At 47.2% G+C, this 20078-nt stretch overlaps 1 protein-coding gene across 9 annotated transcripts in view; it reads right to left on the bottom strand.

Moving 5' to 3' along the window:
- Nucleotides 1–20078, bottom strand: part of PACS2 (phosphofurin acidic cluster sorting protein 2) — a 76401-nt gene that overhangs the window by 23116 nt on the left and 33207 nt on the right. For 2 of the 9 annotated variants that reach the window (XM_053950301.1, XM_053950308.1), the window contains exons 4-17: nt 19597–19722; nt 17400–17562; nt 16286–16359; nt 15460–15540; nt 13291–13350; nt 11871–12028; nt 10071–10161; nt 9100–9177; nt 8259–8380; nt 7640–7775; nt 6892–6996; nt 5354–5460; nt 4485–4639; nt 1131–1241 (exon numbers count right to left, since the gene is read on the bottom strand). In XM_053950301.1, the coding sequence (XP_053806276.1) occupies nt 1131–1241; nt 4485–4639; nt 5354–5460; nt 6892–6996; nt 7640–7775; nt 8259–8380; nt 9100–9177; nt 10071–10161; nt 11871–12028; nt 13291–13350; nt 15460–15540; nt 16286–16359; nt 17400–17562; nt 19597–19722 (1567 nt within the window). The remainder of the gene's footprint in view (nt 1–1130; nt 1242–4484; nt 4640–5353; nt 5461–6891; nt 6997–7639; nt 7776–8258; nt 8381–9099; nt 9178–10070; nt 10162–11870; nt 12029–13290; nt 13351–15459; nt 15541–16285; nt 16360–17399; nt 17563–19596; nt 19723–20078) is intronic. The other 7 variants (XM_053950309.1, XM_053950306.1, XM_053950305.1 and 4 more) reach the window with 7 other exon arrangements.

Below are 20078 nucleotides of genomic sequence, written 5' to 3' on the forward strand. Positions count from 1 at the left end.
GCTCTTTCTGGATTCCTATAGGTTATGAAGTGTTCCTAATTCAGACACAAAGATCAAGTCTGTATTGACAGTCTTCTGCATTTTCAAGTGCACAAAGCAATTAAAGGAAACCAGTTTCCTACACCAGTTCTTCCCTGAATTCAGGATTAAGGGAAAGTGTAGCTTGGATAGCACACTAGGAGATTTCTAGTCCAGCCTCCTGCTCCAAACGGGGCTGACTTCACCTTCAGAACAGGCTGCCCCAGGCCTTGTCCAGCCATGTCCCCACCTGCTGGAAACAGCTCTGAACAATTACCCCTGAAGAGGTCTCTCTCTTCCTCTCATGGCTGGAGGACTTCCAGGAGCATCCTGGGAATCTCAGGAACTCTGCAATTCCGGCAGGGAGAACCACATTGCACACTCATGGTGCTATACAAACTCCAAAGCTTTTTCCTTCTAATGAAATTTCTGTGGGTAATGCTGCCCACAACAGCATCAAATCTTAAGCCTTCACGTAGCCCTGAACGTTGCAAATCCTCCTTTCTCCTGTTCCTGTCTGCTCTTGAAGAGATGGAGCAAGACACTGCAAGCATTCATGTTTTAAACAAATTAGTACTTTAACTGAAGTAAGGCTTTGATCTGGCCTAGCAAAAACTCAGATCAGAACAGGAACTTGTAGGTCTGACCTAGGGCAGCTCCCACTTGTTACCACATTGGTGAAGAACAAAATTCTTCTTTAATGAGAATGTTTTCAAGTCTGCTGGCAGGTTCTTTCTCACATACAACTAACAGAAGTTAATCTTCTCAGAGCTTCCAGTTTTCCAAACGTTTTAGGCTGCACAGTTCCTGAAGGAAAGCAATGTACTGAACTTAGCAGTGAGACCTCCTCATCAAAGAACAAAGCTAAGAGCTAGGTAAGAGCAGCATGACTCACAGGCAGCTAGCTAGTGCCTCTGGGAGCCAATAACTGTTTGCAAACCACCATGGGCAAGACTTAGAAAGGTCAGCATCTGAAATGGGAATGTGGTGGAGTGAGGAGAAAAGAGGAACAAAAACACTTGTCTGCTTCCTCTTGTATTTACTTGACCTCTGCTAAAATTACTCATTCAAGCTTTTCATCCCACACAGGCCAGACAGACACAGAGTCTTACCAGTGGTCTGTGCTTCAAGTTTGTTGAACAGATCTCTCCAGGCTAGATCTTGGAAGAAGTTGTTGTATCTATAATCTACAGACCCCAGATACTTGGCCACTGGGTGAGAGCCTAAGAAAGAAAGGAAAACATGACAGCTGTGCTCTCCAGCACTGAACACAGGCATAGGTTTGATCTGTAAGGAATTAAACTCCAAAATCAAAGCCACACTAGACACCTCAGAAATAAACTTCTTCAATTATAACCAAGTCATTTAGTCCAGCTTATCTCTATAAGAGCATGCAAATAGACTTCCCAGTGCAGACTGCTTCAACACACGGCTATCTTTCACCTGACACCTTCCCCCTAACAAATTACATTTTAAAAGGCCAAAGAAAACAGGACTGGGAAACTGCTGAGGAAAGAAATTATTTGGAAGGCACAAAGACTCTACAGCTCTCCATGTCAGCCTCTCAGTTTTGCAAGCAGCTCTCCCAAACAGCCCTTCCTGCCCACAGGCTGCACCACAGCCAGGCCACTTCTGCCAAGAGGGGCCAGACCCCTTTGTCCAAGCACCACTTGCACCCCCACAGCTGTTATGCAACACTGAGAAGAGGCAGTTGCACCCAGGCAGGAAGAAGAACCCACGGAGACTTGTTTAATCTGTGGACATGAGCTATGAGCTCAATAAATATGTGGTAATTTGAGACAGAAAGCAGAGCCCCAGGATTACAGCACCCACTGAGCACTGGCACATGCAGCAGGTTCTGCTTACTCTGGCTGAGCCTTGTGGCCCAGCTCCTCCATGAGCATGGAAAGACCTCCTTGCAGAAGCTTTTTGTGTCCAGCCTCCAGTCCTGCATGGAGATCTGACTTCATACTTACACTGAGCAGGACAGGGAAAGTGTTCAAGTGACAAACTCTGCCCTGGGAGGTGGCAAAAAGCTCCCACCTTCCTTTTAGGCCATCTGTGTCCCCAAAACAGACAACACCCCCTAGCAACTACCTCTACAGTCTTTGAACACAGGAGAAAAAGTGTGCCAGGCTCACCCTGCCCAGTCACCACCTGGCAGTCACGCTCAGCACCAGCCCTGTACACTTACACTCAGCCATGAAGCAGCCTCAGAGCTCCTCTTAATCACATTTTTTTCATCCTTCCTGCACACCAAGCCACACTTGCAGACAGTTGAGTCACCAGCTGGTAACTGGAAACCTGAAAAATCCCTTCAAGATGACCCCAGCTGCTCAACTGTACTCACCATGGGCCAGGAAAGCTCTGGTGGAAAAAAAACCCCAAACAATAAACCCACTGTCTCACTGCTCCAAACCTCCAAGCTGATTTCCAGCCTGCAAAGAGAGGTGAAAGCAGGAGGTCCCTCTGAGCTGCCCTCACTGTCAGTAGAGACTGGGACCCATCATTTCCCCTGCAGTGGAGTTTTGAGCAGCACACATAGCACAGGTCTGCACCATCTACTGGAGAAGCTTTCCCACACACTGCACCTGGAAACAAGCAGTCAAAGCAAGGCTCCCAAGAAGTCCTACCCACAAGAGCTACATAAAATGTTAAAATACCTCAAACAGCCAAAATAACCCCCAACATTTTATTTTCCCCTTTTCAGCTGTTGATGTAGTGTTTTAGACAGCAAAAGTCTTACAGCCATGGAATCAGTGGCATGGAGCAGGAGTGAATCTCCCTGTTCATATGTCTGCAGACACTGAGCATTTCTGATTGCTGATAAACCACTGAAGGTTGACCCTTCTGTCACTGGAGTGTGTACTTGTGGAATCAGAAGGTAAAACCATCCATGGGAAAAGTCCACCAACCCTAGTTCAAAGATATTGCAAGCAGCAGAGAGGCTTTTCCTTTAAGATATTTATGGCATGGTCACCATTCTGTCTTTGGTGCTTTTTCAATTGTCAGAAATGAGAGGTGGCTCCTCAATCACTTTAATGAACTGCCAGAGAGCTGGCCAGAAATAAGCACTTGATCCAATCAGGAAATACCGCAGACTTCTATGGAAAAGATCCTGTTAGAGAGGTTTCTATATTTATAGTAGAATCTAAAAAGAATTCACAGTTCTAAAGCATTTCATTATCAAAGTGCCTGGTTAATTTTTTTCTTTTTTGATTACAAAACAAGGTTTTAAGATTAAAAAACCAACCTAAACCCAAACACTAGCTAAATCTTGCGTTTCACTTTCGAAGAGAGAGTATTTTCAGGTCATTAAAAACTGCAGGACACAAAACTCTTCTTCTGAGGCCAGGAGACAGTCAGCAAGTGAGCAGCAAAGTCTCAGACACGGATTCTCATTCAAAGCACATTTAACCTTGCAGAAATTAATTTTTTTGTTGTTTTTACTCCCTAAAGGGCTCTCTCTTCTCTTCCTGCCAACCACTTTGGAAACTAAATGCCTTTTTTTACAGAAGGATCCAGTTCTTTTCCTGTGCCTTTTTTATTTAACTTTTGCAAATGCCACCACTGAATGGACAGCCTAACCCCAGTGTTCATGGTGCTGGGCAGCAGCTTCTGATTCCTACAGGAACTGCCTTCAGCTGCCCCCAAACCCAGAAAGCTGAAAAACACTGGCAAAAAGTGCTTTTTGAGTGTTCTGTTGCTTACATCACTTAAGTGCTCTGTCCACACAAGTCAAGCCCTGGAGCACAACAGCAGTGCCCAGATGTCCCTGCCCACAGCACCAGTGACTCCCCTGCTTCCCAGGCCTTGCCACCACAACATTCCTCATGTTTCTGACTGCACCAGGACCCCTGGTGCTGCTATCAGTGCACTCTACTTCCCTCACCACAAGCAATCCAAGCTGGGGAACGTTCCAGCCAGGCAGGCTTGCTGAGCTGCTGGAAGGGCAGAAATAAAATGTTGGAAAACTGAGGGAAAAACCTGAGCAGACCAGAACGAAAAGTAAAAGTCAAGAGATGCGTGTAATTTGAATAATTCAAATTCTCAGCAGTTTCAGAGCCTTTAAAAAATTTTCTACCTCTCCTCTTACCATTTTCTGAGTCAAGCCCAGGGAGGCCAGAACAGTTATTGCTTTGGGAAACGTGGTGCCCAGTGAATTTAACATTTCAGCCAGGGAAAAGGGTTTCCAGAACAATATTCTGTGCATAAGAGTCTCCCTGTATGGGGGAGGAAGTATTTAACCCCTTGCTTCAAACAAAAGGCTTACAAGCAGACTTTGGCATCAGGAACTTACAGGCGAAATTCAGTCACACAAGAGCAGCAACACCAGCACTATGCAGCCATGTAACAATTTGCCCCATTTAACCTATAGCCAAAGCTCCAGAAAGGCTTCTCCTGAGGGAACACAGCAGATTTCACCCATTCCCCTTCCTGTGAAGAAACACCATTCCTTATTTTACCTAGAGGGATGATCAGAAATTTCATGTAGCCGAGCCAGTCAGGGGTTTTGTGAGACAGCTGCTCCACAAAGAGCCTCAACACAGCACTGAGGTAATTCTGGGCTCCTGCCACTGCAATTTTTATTGGGTTTGGAGGCTGTGAATTGCAGTTACAGCTAGACAGAAAAAGAGGAAACATATTTGTAATTGTACCTTCAACCACGTATTTCAGAGCAAGCAGCAAAAACCCCCAACTGGTTAATAACAATTATAGCAGAAGACAGTTTGTTCAATACACAAGGCAATATTGCAACGATTCTCAGCAGCTTAAAACATTATTAATAAAATACAACATTCTTCAGTAATTTCTTAATTGTTCTCCCTGCTCCTTCTTTTGCACATTTTGATATTCTAAAGGGCTGGGCTCAGCTATCTAGGTTAGGATGTATCTACCAACTGCTGGTCAGAGAACACACTCAGGTAACCACAGCCCTCAGCAGGTAAGTAGGGAGTGCCTTTAGGCACTCGGGAATTAATCTGGGAATTGCTCGGAAGGGAGAGCAAGAACTATTTAAAACCCCCTTATTTGTTTTGCACGCTTCAGTGGGGCATGCACCTGACCCCTGAGGCAGCCTCCAAGGCACAGTCTCTGATATTCCCTGCTGCTGGTGACTTGCATGCCCCACACGAGGCAGAACTGCAGTCCCCTGCAGGGGTGGTGGGTGCTGAAGAGCCACACGGCTCTTGAAGAGCCACACAACTCTGACTTCAGGAGAGCACAGTGGAAAGGTTTCATGCAGTAGCTGAGGAATGAACTCCCTGAGTCCTGGGGCACAGGAGCTGAGAGGCTTTTTTAGGGCTGAGACAACACAGGCGAGGTGAGAACTTACTATCTCTGTATCCTGGAGACAATTGTGCTGAAAGCTGCCTGAATATCAGCAGAGGAACATGTGCAGACCACTGGCAAGGTGTGCTTTTGCAAGACATCTGAAAGGTACTGAGAGAACAGAACACTTTTTAGTCCTTTCTTTCGGTACAGTTTACCACAAGAAGAAAATGTGCCTCTCCCAACCTCCTGGGTATTTTCACATCCACTCCTGGGCACTCTCCCTGTGCCTGAAGGTGATATGGCTATTTCACAAATGCCTCCTCCCTGCACAGCAGCCAAAGGAAAGCTCTCCTTCTAGAAAAATGGCAACATCTTCTTGACAGGCACAACACCATGTCCCAAACGTGCAGCACAGTTTTTACAGCCACAGAGGGCAGGGCCAGCAGACCATTCACTGAGCAGACAGCGCTGGGGAAGAGCAGACACTCTTTACCTGCCTGCTTCTGGAAGTGCAGCTGCATCTCTCTCATTTCCATTTTAAAGAAATGCAATGCTCTGCCCACCCTTAAACACTGAAGAAAGGGAAGGGTGCTACCACACACAGGTTCCTCATGAGGGACTGTTTCCCCTCCATGCAGGTGATGGGGACACCACAGACCTCAGGTACACATGGACATAATTATGGCACTCAGTAATTATCTCTCACTTTCAATTTCTGCATGACTCATCTATAAACCTCAGTCCATATCCTTCATGCCTTCTGATACTGCAGGCACAAGGTGCCAGAACCCCTGGAAGAGGATCTACAACATCTTCTGTCTGTCTCTAGAAGGCATTTCTCTGTCTTCCAAGCATAGGGAAAGTGGAACCAGTAGCTGAGATGGTATTTTTGCTCTCTCACACACTGAGACCCTAGTTCTTCCAGAAGCAGGAAGCCAAACCAGACAATAACTCCACAAGCCTGGCACAAGTTCCCCAGGCAACAGCCACCCAGCACATGTTCATTGGTCCTCTTCCTTATATATTTTATTGCTTTCTTAGAATAAGGTTCCAAAAGGAGCAAAATTTGTTCCAAACTCGTAACAAACTGCTCCATGCTGTCAGCAAAAGAAACTATTGCTCAGGGTTTCTCCTTAAAACAACCATCACTCAGCAACGATGGGGTGGTTCCTGCAGTCAGCAGTCACAGGCACATGTACATGCTAGAGAGCTGATCCAAAATATTTTCTCCTGTTCACCACCTGTGCTCAGAAATCTCAGCCTAAACCACCACAAGGTCAGACCTCTCTGCTTCCTTTGTCCCAGTCTACCACGCTTCAGGAGGCTTTTGAGTGCAAGGGTTTTGCCATATTCCTGGTGTGCTGCTAACCAGAAGGAATGGCACTGCTTGGACGAGAAAAAAACCTCTGTGGAAAGGCTCAGGTGGCAAAGCTTTGTAAGATCCCAGCATCTCCTGGCCAGATGAAATCCAGCCTGTGGGCACTGAGCACTCTGCAGGCAGCAGAACCTGCTTGGTTAGTGCAGAGCTCAAGGCCTGTCCATTCCTGAGGAAGAGCAGTGCAGGAGAACTGTGCTCCAGGTAATGTCTCCTGCCTTTACCTGGCCTTGCCAGTCAGATGTATTGACAAGAATAATGTTTTCTGGCAGCTGGTCGTCGGAAACCAGGATGTGATTCAGTTGATCGTACACAGTTTTCCTGGGGATCTGGAAATAAAGACACAGAAGGACCAGTAAGAGGTGTCAGCTCTAGCCATCAAGCCACCAGCTCCAGCTCTTGCAAATGATGTGCATGCTGGCCAGTCACCCCATCAGCAAAGGAACACTGGGCTGCTGGAACTGACACTCTGCAGCTTCTTCAGTATTAGCCACCATGGTTTTGCTGGCCATTACTCTTTCTGCCCTGCACTTTTACTTCCATCACTTTATACCAACTAACAGCAGCCCAGGAACTTAAGATTCATAAAAGCCAGGAACAATCTCCTTCAAGGAGGGAAATAAGTGAGTCCCAGAGCTAACAAAAGCATGGCACATATGCTGTGCACAAGACAGTCCCTAGCAATCTGCCTTATTTCAAAGGAGTAATTCCTCAACACACCCCTATTCATTTCTCATTCTAACAATCTCTTCCACTGCTTTGAGTTTATGGCTGGCTGACAAAGCTACAAGCTGGCAAACCCCAGCAGACTGGATGGAAGATAAAATTTTAGCCAAGACATAAATTCCCTCCTTCCTGAAGCTGCAGGGCCCAGTTCCTTCCCAGCAGGGACAGAGCTTGAACCAGAAGGAAAAGGAGACAGTGGAGAAGAGGAAAGCTGAGTGGCTGGAGGGCCAGCAGTGTCATGCACACCTGTAGGTGGTGCCGGGTGTCCGGGGAGCGCTCGTTGTCCAGGCTGTTGGCTCTCTCGTTCTGCGGCCTCACCGGCTGCCTCTCCTTCAGGGACGTGCTTCTGCCCCGGCGCCCCGCCTGCTTCCCTTCAGACCTGCTGCAGACACGTGCTCACATTCCCAGGGCAGGCACACTTCTGAGTGAGACACAGCCCCCAGATCCCCATCGCCCGGTCTGGCAGCCAGCGATGCCAGCAGAAGCACTGGGGAATTCTGCACGTAGATCTGAGCTAGCTTGAGCCCGGATGATTCTGCTTCTGACAGCACAGCTCACAGCTCAGCACATTGCCAGGAGTCCCAGGATGACTTCCACAGCCCGTGCTAACACCCACACCACCTCTCTGCTATTGCTACGCCAGCATCCTAAGATGCAGCCAGGCAAACTGCAGTCACACACCTCAAAGCAGCACAGAATACCTCTGGCATTCATTTATCAAGTGCCCCAGACCCCTGGCTTAAGTGGCCAACACAAGGAGGGTGTCCTTGCAGTTTGCTGCCTTAAGGCCACCCTGACCAAATCCCAGTGTGTCGTCCATGACTTCCTGAGCAGCCTGCAGCAGGCACAGCCCTGTCCCCTGTACCTGGTGGATGGGATGATGAGGGACTCTGTCTTTGTGATCTTCCCGCTGGGTGGGAGCTTCTCCACAAACACGTCTGGAGTGGGGAGTTCAGCCTCCTGGACCTCAGCTTGCTGGTTAGACTCCTGCAAAAACACAGGGAACAGAGTTACCAGGAACAAACCCTCCCCTCTGTCTTACCTTGGGAGCTTAGCTCTGGCTGGGGCACACTGTCTGCCTCTTCCAGACATCCTCCTCACTGCCAAAAGGGGGAAACCAGTAGTGGCTATCTGGGGCTACCTGTTCCCAGCTCTGCCTCACAAGGGAGCTGGAGGTAGGAAAGGTGTTCAGATATGCTGTTTGGAACAGGCACTCTCATGGCTCAAAGCCAGGGACATGCCTTCTCATGCAATGCAGATAAATTCATCTTACCCAAAGGAACTAGCTAAGAGAGAAAGACATGAGAGAAATGTTGCACACCCCACGTTCCCAGCAGAGCAACTTGAGCTTTGGGATTTTTACCCCAGGACCAGCTTGATTTCTGCCAACTCAGCTTAAAGTAATACTTCTGTCTGATAAAATGCAACAGCCTTGAGCATCCTTTACGCGCTCGGTAGCAAACCTTGGGCCAGCCTTCCTCAGGCTGTTTGAACAAAAGGCCAAATAGAGCATTGCACCTGCAAAAGGCTGAAAGACAAGAAGCTCCAAACTAAGGCCAGGAGGAGAACTCAGTGCTATCTTCACTGCAGCTGACATTACCAGTGGAAGTTGTGTTGCATGTGCAGCTGTATGGACAGACAGATGCAGCCCACAGCTTACCCCCAAACTGACAGGAGGAAAGTCAACAAGTGCATTTCCAACTTACATAAGGGACAGTGTCAGAAACACTGTCGCCTGCATGTTTGCTTCCAAGACTCTTTGTCTTTTCAGGCACTTCTACCTGCTTGAGAGAAGAAAAATCCTCAGGAGGTTTAGCACCAGCACAGTTTCCAGCCACGCTCTCTGGGTCAGGCTGTTCAGAAGAGAGGCTTCTCCATTTAAACATCACACAGCTCTGCAATATGGCCAGCAGTGCTCCCTGCTCACAGCAAGACTGCACACATCAGTGTGGGATGTGGCAAAGCTGATGCACAACACACAGGAGAGGTAATGAAATGCTCTGGGATGGGACTGACACTTTATGCCCATTCAGGAGGGAATGGAAAAGCAGCTGAGCTGCCCCTGACCAATCACTGTCAGCCACCAGAAAAAATACCCCAACAACAGCAAAGAAAAGTTTCCTCCACAGAGTGCTAGGAAGTCCTTAAAACTCCCAGGCAACATCTCCCATCCTGGCAGTCATTTCAGGCACATGGGAATCTGAAGCTATTCACACCATCAGCAAGTATTCAATACATAACCTGAAGATGCACCCTTGTGTTAATATGATATTTGCATTAATCCCCCCCCAAAAAAATATAAAACCACCAGAAAAAACCCACAAAAAATAAAACCTATAAAACAAAAAAAAAACCCAAAAAAACCAAAAAAACCCCCAAAAAAAACAAAAAAAACCCAACAACAAAAAAAACCAAAAAAAAAAAAAAAACAAAAAAAAAAAACCAAAAAAAAAAAAAAAAAAAAAAAAACACAACCCCAACCAACAAACAAAAAACTTCAACTGGCCAAAAAAATCCCCAATCCTGAAAAAGTGCAAACAGGTTTTCTTAGCAGAAATTTTGTATCTCTGCATCCAAATCTTTGGGGGGGTGGGGGGATCAGAGAGGGTGCTTTAATTTATATTTACACAAGCAATTAGAGACAGTGCAGAGAGGTAACACTTGAAACATGACTTACAGGACTTGGCGGCTCTCTCTGGCTCCTGATGCTGTGGATGCTACCAATTTCTGTCTGAGAGCTGGAGTGTGACAGTCCTTCAAAGTAAGGTCTGGATAAGAAAAGTAAAACCCATTTCTTACTACAAAAAGCACTGACAGGGCAAGTCCACCACACTCAGAGCAAAGCAGCACAACAGTTCCCAGAAGATCTTACTGCTCCCCGATGGTTCCAGTAAAACAGGCTGCTTTTGAAAGGAGAGGAGGGTGTCCAGGACAGTAAGAGAAGCCAGAAAGTCCAGGCATTCCTGAATCTAGCTTCTGACTGACATACAGCAAGTGGAATTACTTCTTCCCCCACACCCCAACACTCTGCTCCTGGGTAAGTGATTCTTGGGCTAATATGCATTTTGTTTCCAGCTTGCATCTGGATTTGGCTGCCAGCCCTAGGCTCCAATTACACATTTGCTCAGTAAGATAAGGTACCACACACAATCAGATTGTGCTTCCACTCAAAAGGCAGCTCATCACATCAGGCTGCAAGACTCAATTACAACGTAAGGAACTGATTTTTTTTGTTGTCGTGGGAAAAACCTGCCTCAAAGGCATCAACATTTATCACATCCTCTTCAAGATATGAACACCAGAACTGGACCTAGGAAACTACAGAGTGTCTCCCCAGGACCACACACATTAAGTTCTTATTCCAGCATTACTCCAGCAATCGGATATCCCAGCACAGTTTGCTCCTCAGCTCCAGGGAACAGGATATGAACTCCCAGTGTGCAAAGTAGAACATTTGGGCTTGTTTCAAAGCAGCTGCTTACCACAACACATCTATTTTCAAATCCCTTCAAGATAGGGCCAACCAGCTGGCTGGTACCTTGGGTTAAGCACCAAACAGCTTTACATGCCACCAGCCCCACCATTTCCGCTGCTGCCCCAGTCTATCCTTGACACCTTCTGGCTCACTGACAGGGAAACAGCTCTCTCCAGACTCAGAATCTATTCTTAGCCCAAGGAAGTTATTCAGCATTAATGAGGATATAACGACACCTGTAATTAGCAGATGCTGTACTGACCAGCTGCAGTGGTCAGTGCCACAACTCTGTTTCAGAGCCCTCACACACTGAGGGCCTGAACAAGCAACCACACAGCAGCCAGAAGCACGAGTGCAGCTCAGTCTCACGTTTTCACTCTTTATTGAGCAGAGTGTGACACAGCTCTGTTAGCTCAGGGCTCTGCATCTGCTCGAGACCCCGAGCCAGCAACCCCCAGCTCAGCTCCGCCGTGCTGGGACTGACCCACACGAGCTCTTTAAGAACAGGCTTGAGCACATCCACATGTGCTGCAGTCAGTGCCTTTGGGACCTGAGGAATCCATCTGTTTCCTGCAGCTCTGCTTCCTTAACCCCTGCAAAGACTCTCTTTCCACACGGGGTGTTATTACAAGAAAGGTCTTTCCAGAAAGACAGTGTGCCCTGTTCATGCCTGCCTCTACTCCTGCCTTAGCACACAATTCCTTCCTGTTTCTACTACCTCTTCAAAACACTGTGTACAGTTCAATTCTCTGCCTGCCACCAACTCCTTCCCTGTGCTCAGGTGGCAGGGCAGCAGAACACCTGCAAAGGGAACAAGGAAGAACTGGGACTGAAGGGAAGTCAGACCCCACACACCCTACCTCTAGCCCACAAGATGTCACTCCCATTCTAACACCACCACGTCAGGAGGGGAAAAAAGAGCACAGAAGGGTGGGAATAAAACCAACATCTGGCACTGTACATGGTTTCTTTCTGGCCCAGCATAAGCTGCCTCACACTTACTTTAACTTTGGCTTTGGCGTGCTCAAGACACTGTCATCATCCTCCATTTCTGGCCCGCTGTCACTGGGATTCTCTATATCCAGCGTATCATACAGAAGGTCCAAATCCTCCTCCACCTCTGGAACGTGCTCTGCTGGGTCCTGCTCTGAATCCAGAACCTACACAGGACAAAAACAGGCATCACCAGCTCTGCTAGGAGCCAGACTGACCCCAGATCACCCGTGCTCCCCCCACGGCTGCAGTACAGCACTCCTGGGAATAAGATTCTATTCCTGGTGCTAGGGTACTATATCCAAGGAACATTAAGCATATGAGAAATGCTTGTCTTGGATCAAGCTTGTCAATGCCTGGTTAAGCAGGAGTTACATATTGGACCAGGCATCCATGAGCATGCCACTGGTTATGCCCAATATTCAACACTATTCTGTAAACAAAGCTTTAAAGCTCCAAAGGAATCTCAGTCTTCCTAGAACCAGTACAAAATTCCAGTATTCCCAACAGTGTAGCATGTACTGGGTTTTACTGAAAAAGCAGCCCTGACACCTCCTGATTTGATACCCAAAAATGTCCACAGGAGGCGCCTGAAACTCGGACGAGGATCAGCTGCCAGGCCGAGGCAAGGAGAACAAATACCTCACACTGAATTTGCTTTTACACACATCCCGGAGCAAGTAGGGGCTGTGCCCTGTCCAGAGCTTGCTTTTGGAGTGGCAGCTCCAGAAAAAAGCAGCAGCTCGGCTGCCTGAGCTCTCAGCTGTGGGTGCTGCCTCTGCCGAGCCTACTTGGGAAGAAGAGGAAAGCTAACAGGACTGCTTGGAAGAGTAAGGAAGCTTGAGGAGTTACTCACTCCTTCCCACAAGCCACAGAATCAACACACAGCCACGCAGCCAAAGGAGATGTTAAGTGTTTTTGTATTAGATACTTAATGTTGCACAGGTTCCTTGGGGTTTGGATCTGTTCCATCCTTTTCTGCTCTGACCCAGCAGCTGACTCTTGTGGACTGAGCTCCCTATCCAAGTTTTTCATGTCTTGCCTGGCTGTTCTAGTAAGATGATCAAACAGGCTGGGCTTTAACTTCACAAGCAATACACACCATTTGGACTGCTTTCCTTTGAACGGAAAGAAGATAATTTGAAAGATAATTTCAAAGCAATCTGCAGAACTAATGGGTACGCACACAGCTGCCAAAATCCACTTTTGATAAAACTTCATCTACAAAAACGCTTGCTGACATTTAGAAGTTGGCCTTCAAGCCTCCCTGCAAGGCCAGGGTGTAAGGAAAGGTCACATCCACTGTGGACTTGAAAACAAAATGAATGGAACAGGAGGAAACAGGGGAGTGTTCCTGAAGACTAAAGCAAGATGCACCAAGTGGAGGGCAGCACACAAAGCAGGAAGGTTTACAGAAGGAATTACTCACCTCATCAGACACTTTAAACCTCTTCAGCAATGCCACAACCTTCTGTTTGAAGTTTTGTTGCTGGAAATTAAAGACACTTTTACATAAGTGAAGCATTAAGCGAGCTGTTTTCTACCAGCCTGCAAGAAGCCAGACACATCTGACACTGGTGCTACACTGCTGTTTAAAATCAAACAATACCCAGCACCACAGACCACCTCTCTGCTGTCCTTACACTGAAATCAGCTTTTCCACACCTGTGATAACTTCATTACCACCAATGGTAGGTCCCACTCCATTGAGCACTGTAAATCTAAAAGATGGCACTCCACTTTTGGTTGGACACATAATGGATAACCATTTTTCTCTGCCAGATCACCTCCCTGCGCCTTTTTGATACATTCCTGGAAAAAACCTGACAGTCAACCTTTCTGATTCTTAACAAGGGTAAGCCAACATAGACAACTACCCACTGACCCTAAGAACAAATGTGATTTTTTACCACCAAAACATGTTGGGTTTTTTTTTTTTTTTTTCAGGAGTTTGCATGACAGGCTCATTTATTTCACTAGCAGCACTGGTGAAAAGCTGTGGCACTTATCCTCAGCACTTGCCCCATCACACAAAGGTTTCTCGAGTCATACTCCCAGATCCTGGACACAGCAGGAACCAAGGCCAGAACAGCACAAGGCAAACTGCTGCCCTCCCCTTGTGCTTGCTCACCTCCAGGTGCTCCCCCTTTTTTGCAGGATCAAAGAGCTGAGGTTTGCTCAGCCCTTGTCTGCCTGTCACTGACAAACCTGATGTGCACATTCTCAAGAAGGGCCCAGGTCTCAGTGCTGGTACAGAGCATCTGAGGTGGCATCCTTGTGTCAGGAGGAAAGAGAAGGAAATGGCTGGCACCAGGCCACTCTGAGGCGAAGAAAGTTGCTCATTTGCTGACTCTCATGAGGTCTTGCAAGTCCAGCTGCCTACTCCCCACTCTTCAGGCCTCAGACACTTCACACAGACCCCAGACTGCACCCTTTATCTCTGCACTCCTATCCTGCAACTCCTTCTAGACAGCTGAAGCTTTGATGAAAAAAATCCAGCACACTCTCTCAAGACAGCCCTGTTTCTGTCCCCAGTGCATCCCTGAGGCTGATGCTCTCACAATAATGAAAGTTCTCCTCTGGCTCAGGCCGTGAAGCAAAACCATCCATGACAACACCTGTGGCCAGTTCAGCAGGCCAGCTGAAGGGGACACTCAGCATGCAGCAGCTAGGGTGACATGGCAAGAGCTGTTTGCTGGCCTGAATGGCTTCACAGACAGCAGATCTGGTTTGGAACTGGGCTGATGGTAACTCAACTGGCATCACCAAACCCAGTTTTGCACCAGCTGGACCTTCTGCATCGGTTCAGAGGTCAGGGCTACAAGGGCATTCCTCTTATGAGTTCCTTGCTTAATACCAAGTGGTGGATTTTGTCCTGACTGGTCCCTGTTCAAAACAATATGGACAGCAAGGGTACGAACCAGCACACTCCTGGTCTCACAGAAAGGATCTTTATAGTGACAGATTCAGGTCAAAACAGGGTTTATTTCAGACCTCATCAAAACATGGACTTCAGAAACAGCCTTAGACCATGGTGTGGTGAAGCACAAGTCCCTGCTCCACACAAGTGCAGCTTTGCAGGCACACCCATGCTTGAGGGGGAGGGTGAACAGCCACATGCATCTTTCTAAAGCTTCTATATATATCATATCCAGCTGCTTTTTTTTGCCTCAGCACCACATGCACCACCTGAAGTTTATCCATCAAGCTCCAACCCCTGACTAAACCACTTCATTTTGAGAACTTCCCACTGGCCTCTCCCACACAGAGCACAAACAGGAGAGCTTTCCTTCACTTAGAGCTACTCTCAGGACTTACATGAGCATGGATCCTGCACTGGTTTCTTCATCGGGGTGGAATTTCATAGACTTGCATGATTTTTGGAGCTCCTCACCCTTGCAGCCAAGGGACACTCAAGACATGCACACACCTTGGATGGTCCCACTGCCTGAACTGGCTGCTTTTTCTAGTTCTTCACATGCTGTGACCATGCCCCCAAGCTCCATGCTGGGCCAGCGTGTCTGGTCTCCCACAAGCCACATGCACTGCACATCCTGGCCAAACCCCATCAGTGTTAGTAAAACTAATTTCCACCGACCCTGGTTATGGACGTCGTTCTTACTATCGATCTCCGCTGCTTCTTGGGCTTCCCCATCTCGTATTCATCATCATCCAAATCCTGAACAGAAAGAGGATTCCCATGTTACCTTTGTGATTCTGCGACACATGAGCATTTAAAAATGTTCCTTCTAGGAAAATGAACCTGCTGCTGTGTCTTCCAGGCATCCAGCATTTGCTTTAATTGCAGTTACGACATTAGAGGGAAAAGTAAGTGAGACAAGTCTGCAGGGACAGGAATAACAGCTTGGAGAAGCAAAACAGCCTAGCTCTACATTCAAGGAACAAGGACAGTCACAGCCCCACATTTTGGTGGGTCCCTCTCTCAGCACCCTCTGACAGGTGATGCCAGAGTCTGAAGGCAAGTAAGACCCAAACTCAAAAGCATCTCACATCTAGTCAGGGGATTCTCCCTAAGGACCTATTGTGCAAAAGGTATTAAAGACTAAAGGCTGCCTCGGACCCCGCTGCCCCTTTAATTACAGCCGGGGATGCAGCTGGGCTCTTTGAATCCAACCAGCACTACAGAAGCAATCAAATGACGCCCTGACCATTAAGCAGAGAAGCACAAGGATGCCGACGCTTTTCCAGGGAGCTCAAGTCCAAACACGTGAACAGATAAAATCACAGCACGGTAGAAGAAATGGGTTACTGTGCAGGCCTTCTCCACTGCAGCTGAACACTTGGTAACAGTCTCACACTGGCGTGGTTTAGATACAGAAATAGGCTTTTAGTTTCAGGCAGGAGCTGGGAGTGCACATGCTCCGCTGAGCCCTCGCAGGGAGAAGCCATGCCCTGAACAGTACCTGGCCCTGTACGGCATCATCACTGGCCTCCTGCTCAGAAGAGAAGCTCTCGTACTCTTCCTCGGAATAGTTGTCTGAAAGGGAAGGAAAGAGGGGAAAGATCCTGTGAAACTCCTTCAAGGTGAGGGCACGGTCTCATCTCAGGAGCAGAAAAGGCCAGCTAAAGCCACAAATCAAGAAAGGAGGCACACAAGGAGAAGATAAAGTAGCAGGCACCTATCCATGCTAAAACCAGTGAGACGGGAATCCTCTGGAGGAAAGGAATGAGGAGAAACACACCCAGTAAGAAGGAAGGACCAGACACAGATAAGGCACCTCCTCCTTTTAGTAGGAGGAGGAAACTTCCTCCTGGAAAGTACCAACCACCTGGTAGACAGCAGCAAGCAAAGAGGTTTCTCCACAAGGGAAATTACTTTTCCCCCCTAACATGTGCATAACTGACTTAAAGGGGCAAGTGAAGCATGACAAAACCTTTATGGAATGACCCTTCAGGTGAGCTGCCTGGCCCCAGGCAACAACACACAAACATCTACGTGCACTACCTTCAGCAGGTCACTCTTGCAGCAGTGAGCAAAGGGCTGGTACCACAGAAAAACATCACCACAAACCTGAACCCAGTGACTTCCTTATACAGAGCACAACATCATGGATTTACACTCATTAAGACAGGCCATCATCCCCAGCAAAACATGCTGCAAGTTTCCAGGTCTCATCTAAAGTTCATTACATTTATTGTAGAATACTCAAAGGAAAAAGAAGATAGAAGAGTAGCTTAAATGAGAATCTCCTGAATACAACACTGATAGCCAGGTGAGAAGCTACAGGCTCTCAAAACAACCACCAGTAATGCTGGGAGAGCGCTGTGAGGACACAGCCAACCCTTGCTGGATGGCTCAGGTGTGCAGGAGAAGCTCTGACAATTCAGTTCCCTACTCCTGTCACACTCCCTGCTTGCACAGCAACACTCTTGCGAAGTGGGTTTGCTTATAGACACAGCAACTTGTGCAAACCAGTCCTCATTTGTCCCAGGAAGCATCCAAGCCCAGGTGGGGTAATTTCACTCCAGCTAGTTCAGGAAGACACTGGTCCTCAGAGAATGTGGTTGGACTCTTACCTGTAGACTTGATTTTCTGGCTGGCCTGCATGGTGCTGTCTTCATGGTCAATTGGCTGACTTGACAAGGAGAAGATCCAGATTTCTGCCACCTTCACTGGAGCCTCTTTGATGTTGCTGAAAAGGCTCAGAACCTGGCCCCCTTCTGTAGGGTGCTGCATGACCTGGGACAGAAATTAAGCAGAACAAATCTGCATTTAAGTGTATTTAAACTTGTATCATTTGCATACTACAAGAGTTATTTGTGTTAATGGAGTTCCTCTACATTTCCAGGACCTTGTAACCACAGGAGCCACTTGCAGGCAATCCACAAGGCTAGTTGAGATTTTAGCTGACTTCTAATGAAAGCGATGGAAGGAAACGAAAAATATTCTGAGCTTAACAGCTGATTAGCTCATCCTTGAAGCAGAGTACTTGACTACCTCATTACTATGTATTTGCTTCCCCAGCACAGTACTGATTTGAATTATCAAGTTACTCACCTTCTGAACACCTAATTAAGGAACTTGATTTTGTCTTTTAAAACCTAGCAAAAGAGCCCGTAAAATCAAAAATTCTTGGTGAGATACAGATGTAAAGTGCCTCCTAAAGCAAAATATCCTTACTGTGGAGAGCTGACACATGAATCTCAGAGGAACCCGCCACCACCCCGGGACAATGAAGCAGCAGGTCATGAAAAACAAGTCAGTGGTGGAGGCAGAGGAACATCTTGGTGCAGGTTTCTCCTTCCTTTGCCACTCACAGCTCAGAGGTTTCTCCCCAGAATCTTGTGATCTTCTCTTGCCCCACCAGAGCGAGTGAGCACATCCCCTCACCTGCACAGCAGCTTCCCAACACACACCAGGCCACTCTGAGCTCCTCCCAGGGACCTAAACAGACCTGAGCTGATGAGGAACATATGTTCCCCTGCTCTGAAACTGCTCACTCTCAACTCCAATCCACTGCTTTGTTTCAACAGCTTAAGAGAACTTTTTTGGTTTTTTTTTAAGAAATGAGTCAGTGGAGTTTAGGGGTCATCATCCCCCCTCCAAAAGTGGGGGGGGGGGGGCTTATAAAATCCATTTTCCTGAAGACTTCAATTTCATAAATATTCCAGATGAGCTGGAGAGCAGCTATTTCCTAACACCATGAACCTTTGAACATTTTTGACCTTCTAACCCCAGTCAGCTGACACTACAAACAGACATAAGAAAAACCACATGTAGCAGCAGCAAATGCCCAACACTTAGAAGTTCAGCAATGACTCTAATTAATGGGCCCACATGTTTTCTGCCTTACAGCAGTATTTACTTTCTGGTTGTCCAACAAATCAAACAGTACAGGAAAAATGTTAGCTGCAACACCATGCACTTGGCCAATTCAAACAAGGAGCTCACCATTCACTGCAAGGCTGAGGGAAGCTGCACTCGCACAAGAGAAGCAGTCTTTAGAGTGAATTATTTAAAATAATAACAACTCACGACAGCATAACACTAGCTTATTTTGGATAAAAGTCATTTGTTGACAGAATGCAGTCTGATGAAAAATATTGGTGTGAAACTGAACTTGCTACTGCTAAGCCCATTTCTAAACACTCAGACACTGAAACAGCAGAGATTAAACAAGGCATGAAGTAACAAAGCATGGAGCTATGCCATTCAGAAAGCCTTTGTGAATAATTTACCCATACTTGACTCCAGTATTAATTTTATCATTTACTTCTCATGAATAGAGCTCCACCTAAATTACCAACAGCCATGAAATAACAATGGCCAAGAGTTTTACAAGCAAAATGAGAGAAATTACTTAATCCTGAACTCTCATACTGTGGCATTGAGAAGCACAGCAAATCTTGCTTTAACTTTACCACTTCTCAGGCTTGGAAGGCTTGCCCAAGTGACTCTGTCTCGTTCTGCACTTTTTTATCTGGACCTCCTAACCCTAATAAAGCCACAAAACGATAACAAAACCCTCAAAAGGTCACCAGGTATCCTTCTGAAAGCTCTAGCTATTAAGATATGAGGCAGAAAAACGCTCAGTGTTATCACTCAGCAATAAAATCTGGTTAAAATATTGCCCTGTGAATATTGATTGCAGCTATTAAGACAGCTATCTGAAATCCTGTCAGGTACTTCTCAATGAGGAAAGTGACAACAGTGGGTTTGGAGAGGAGGGAAGATGTCCACGTGTGTAAGCAGACCATGTGAAGAGCAGCTCACCTCAGCCATGTTGATGCATCCCACAGCCAGGGTCTTGTAGCCTAAAATGGTTCGGTTCTTGTACCGCTTCCGCCGCTGCAGCATGATCTGGAGCTTGTTGCCTTCTCTCTTCAAGAAGTGAGGGTACTGAGGTGGGAAACACAGTGAAAAAGTTCATTTTGCTTCTTGGCAATATCTCCCAAGCTTCATGCATAACCCGCATTCCTAAGGAACAGCTCCAGGGCTTTCCTAACTGCCTGCAGCTCACTCACACTCAGCGTGCCATTCTTCATTATCCCAGGGAAGACTCTGCCCAAACAGCTCGGACAGGCACCCCAAAAACACAATCCAGGCACACAGAGCAGCTGCTCAGTCTGGGAAGGGCTGGGCCCAGGGAGATGGGCAGCCTCCAGGAGATGCTTTCCCCAACAGCTAAACAGAGGATGCCCAGAACTGGAGCCCTGGGTGCTGCCCTGCACAAGCAGTGGCCAGTGGCAGGGACA

The sequence above is a fragment of the Vidua chalybeata genome, chromosome 9 (genome assembly GCF_026979565.1).
Source record: "Vidua chalybeata isolate OUT-0048 chromosome 9, bVidCha1 merged haplotype, whole genome shotgun sequence".
NCBI classification, from domain to species: Eukaryota; Metazoa; Chordata; class Aves; order Passeriformes; family Viduidae; genus Vidua; species Vidua chalybeata.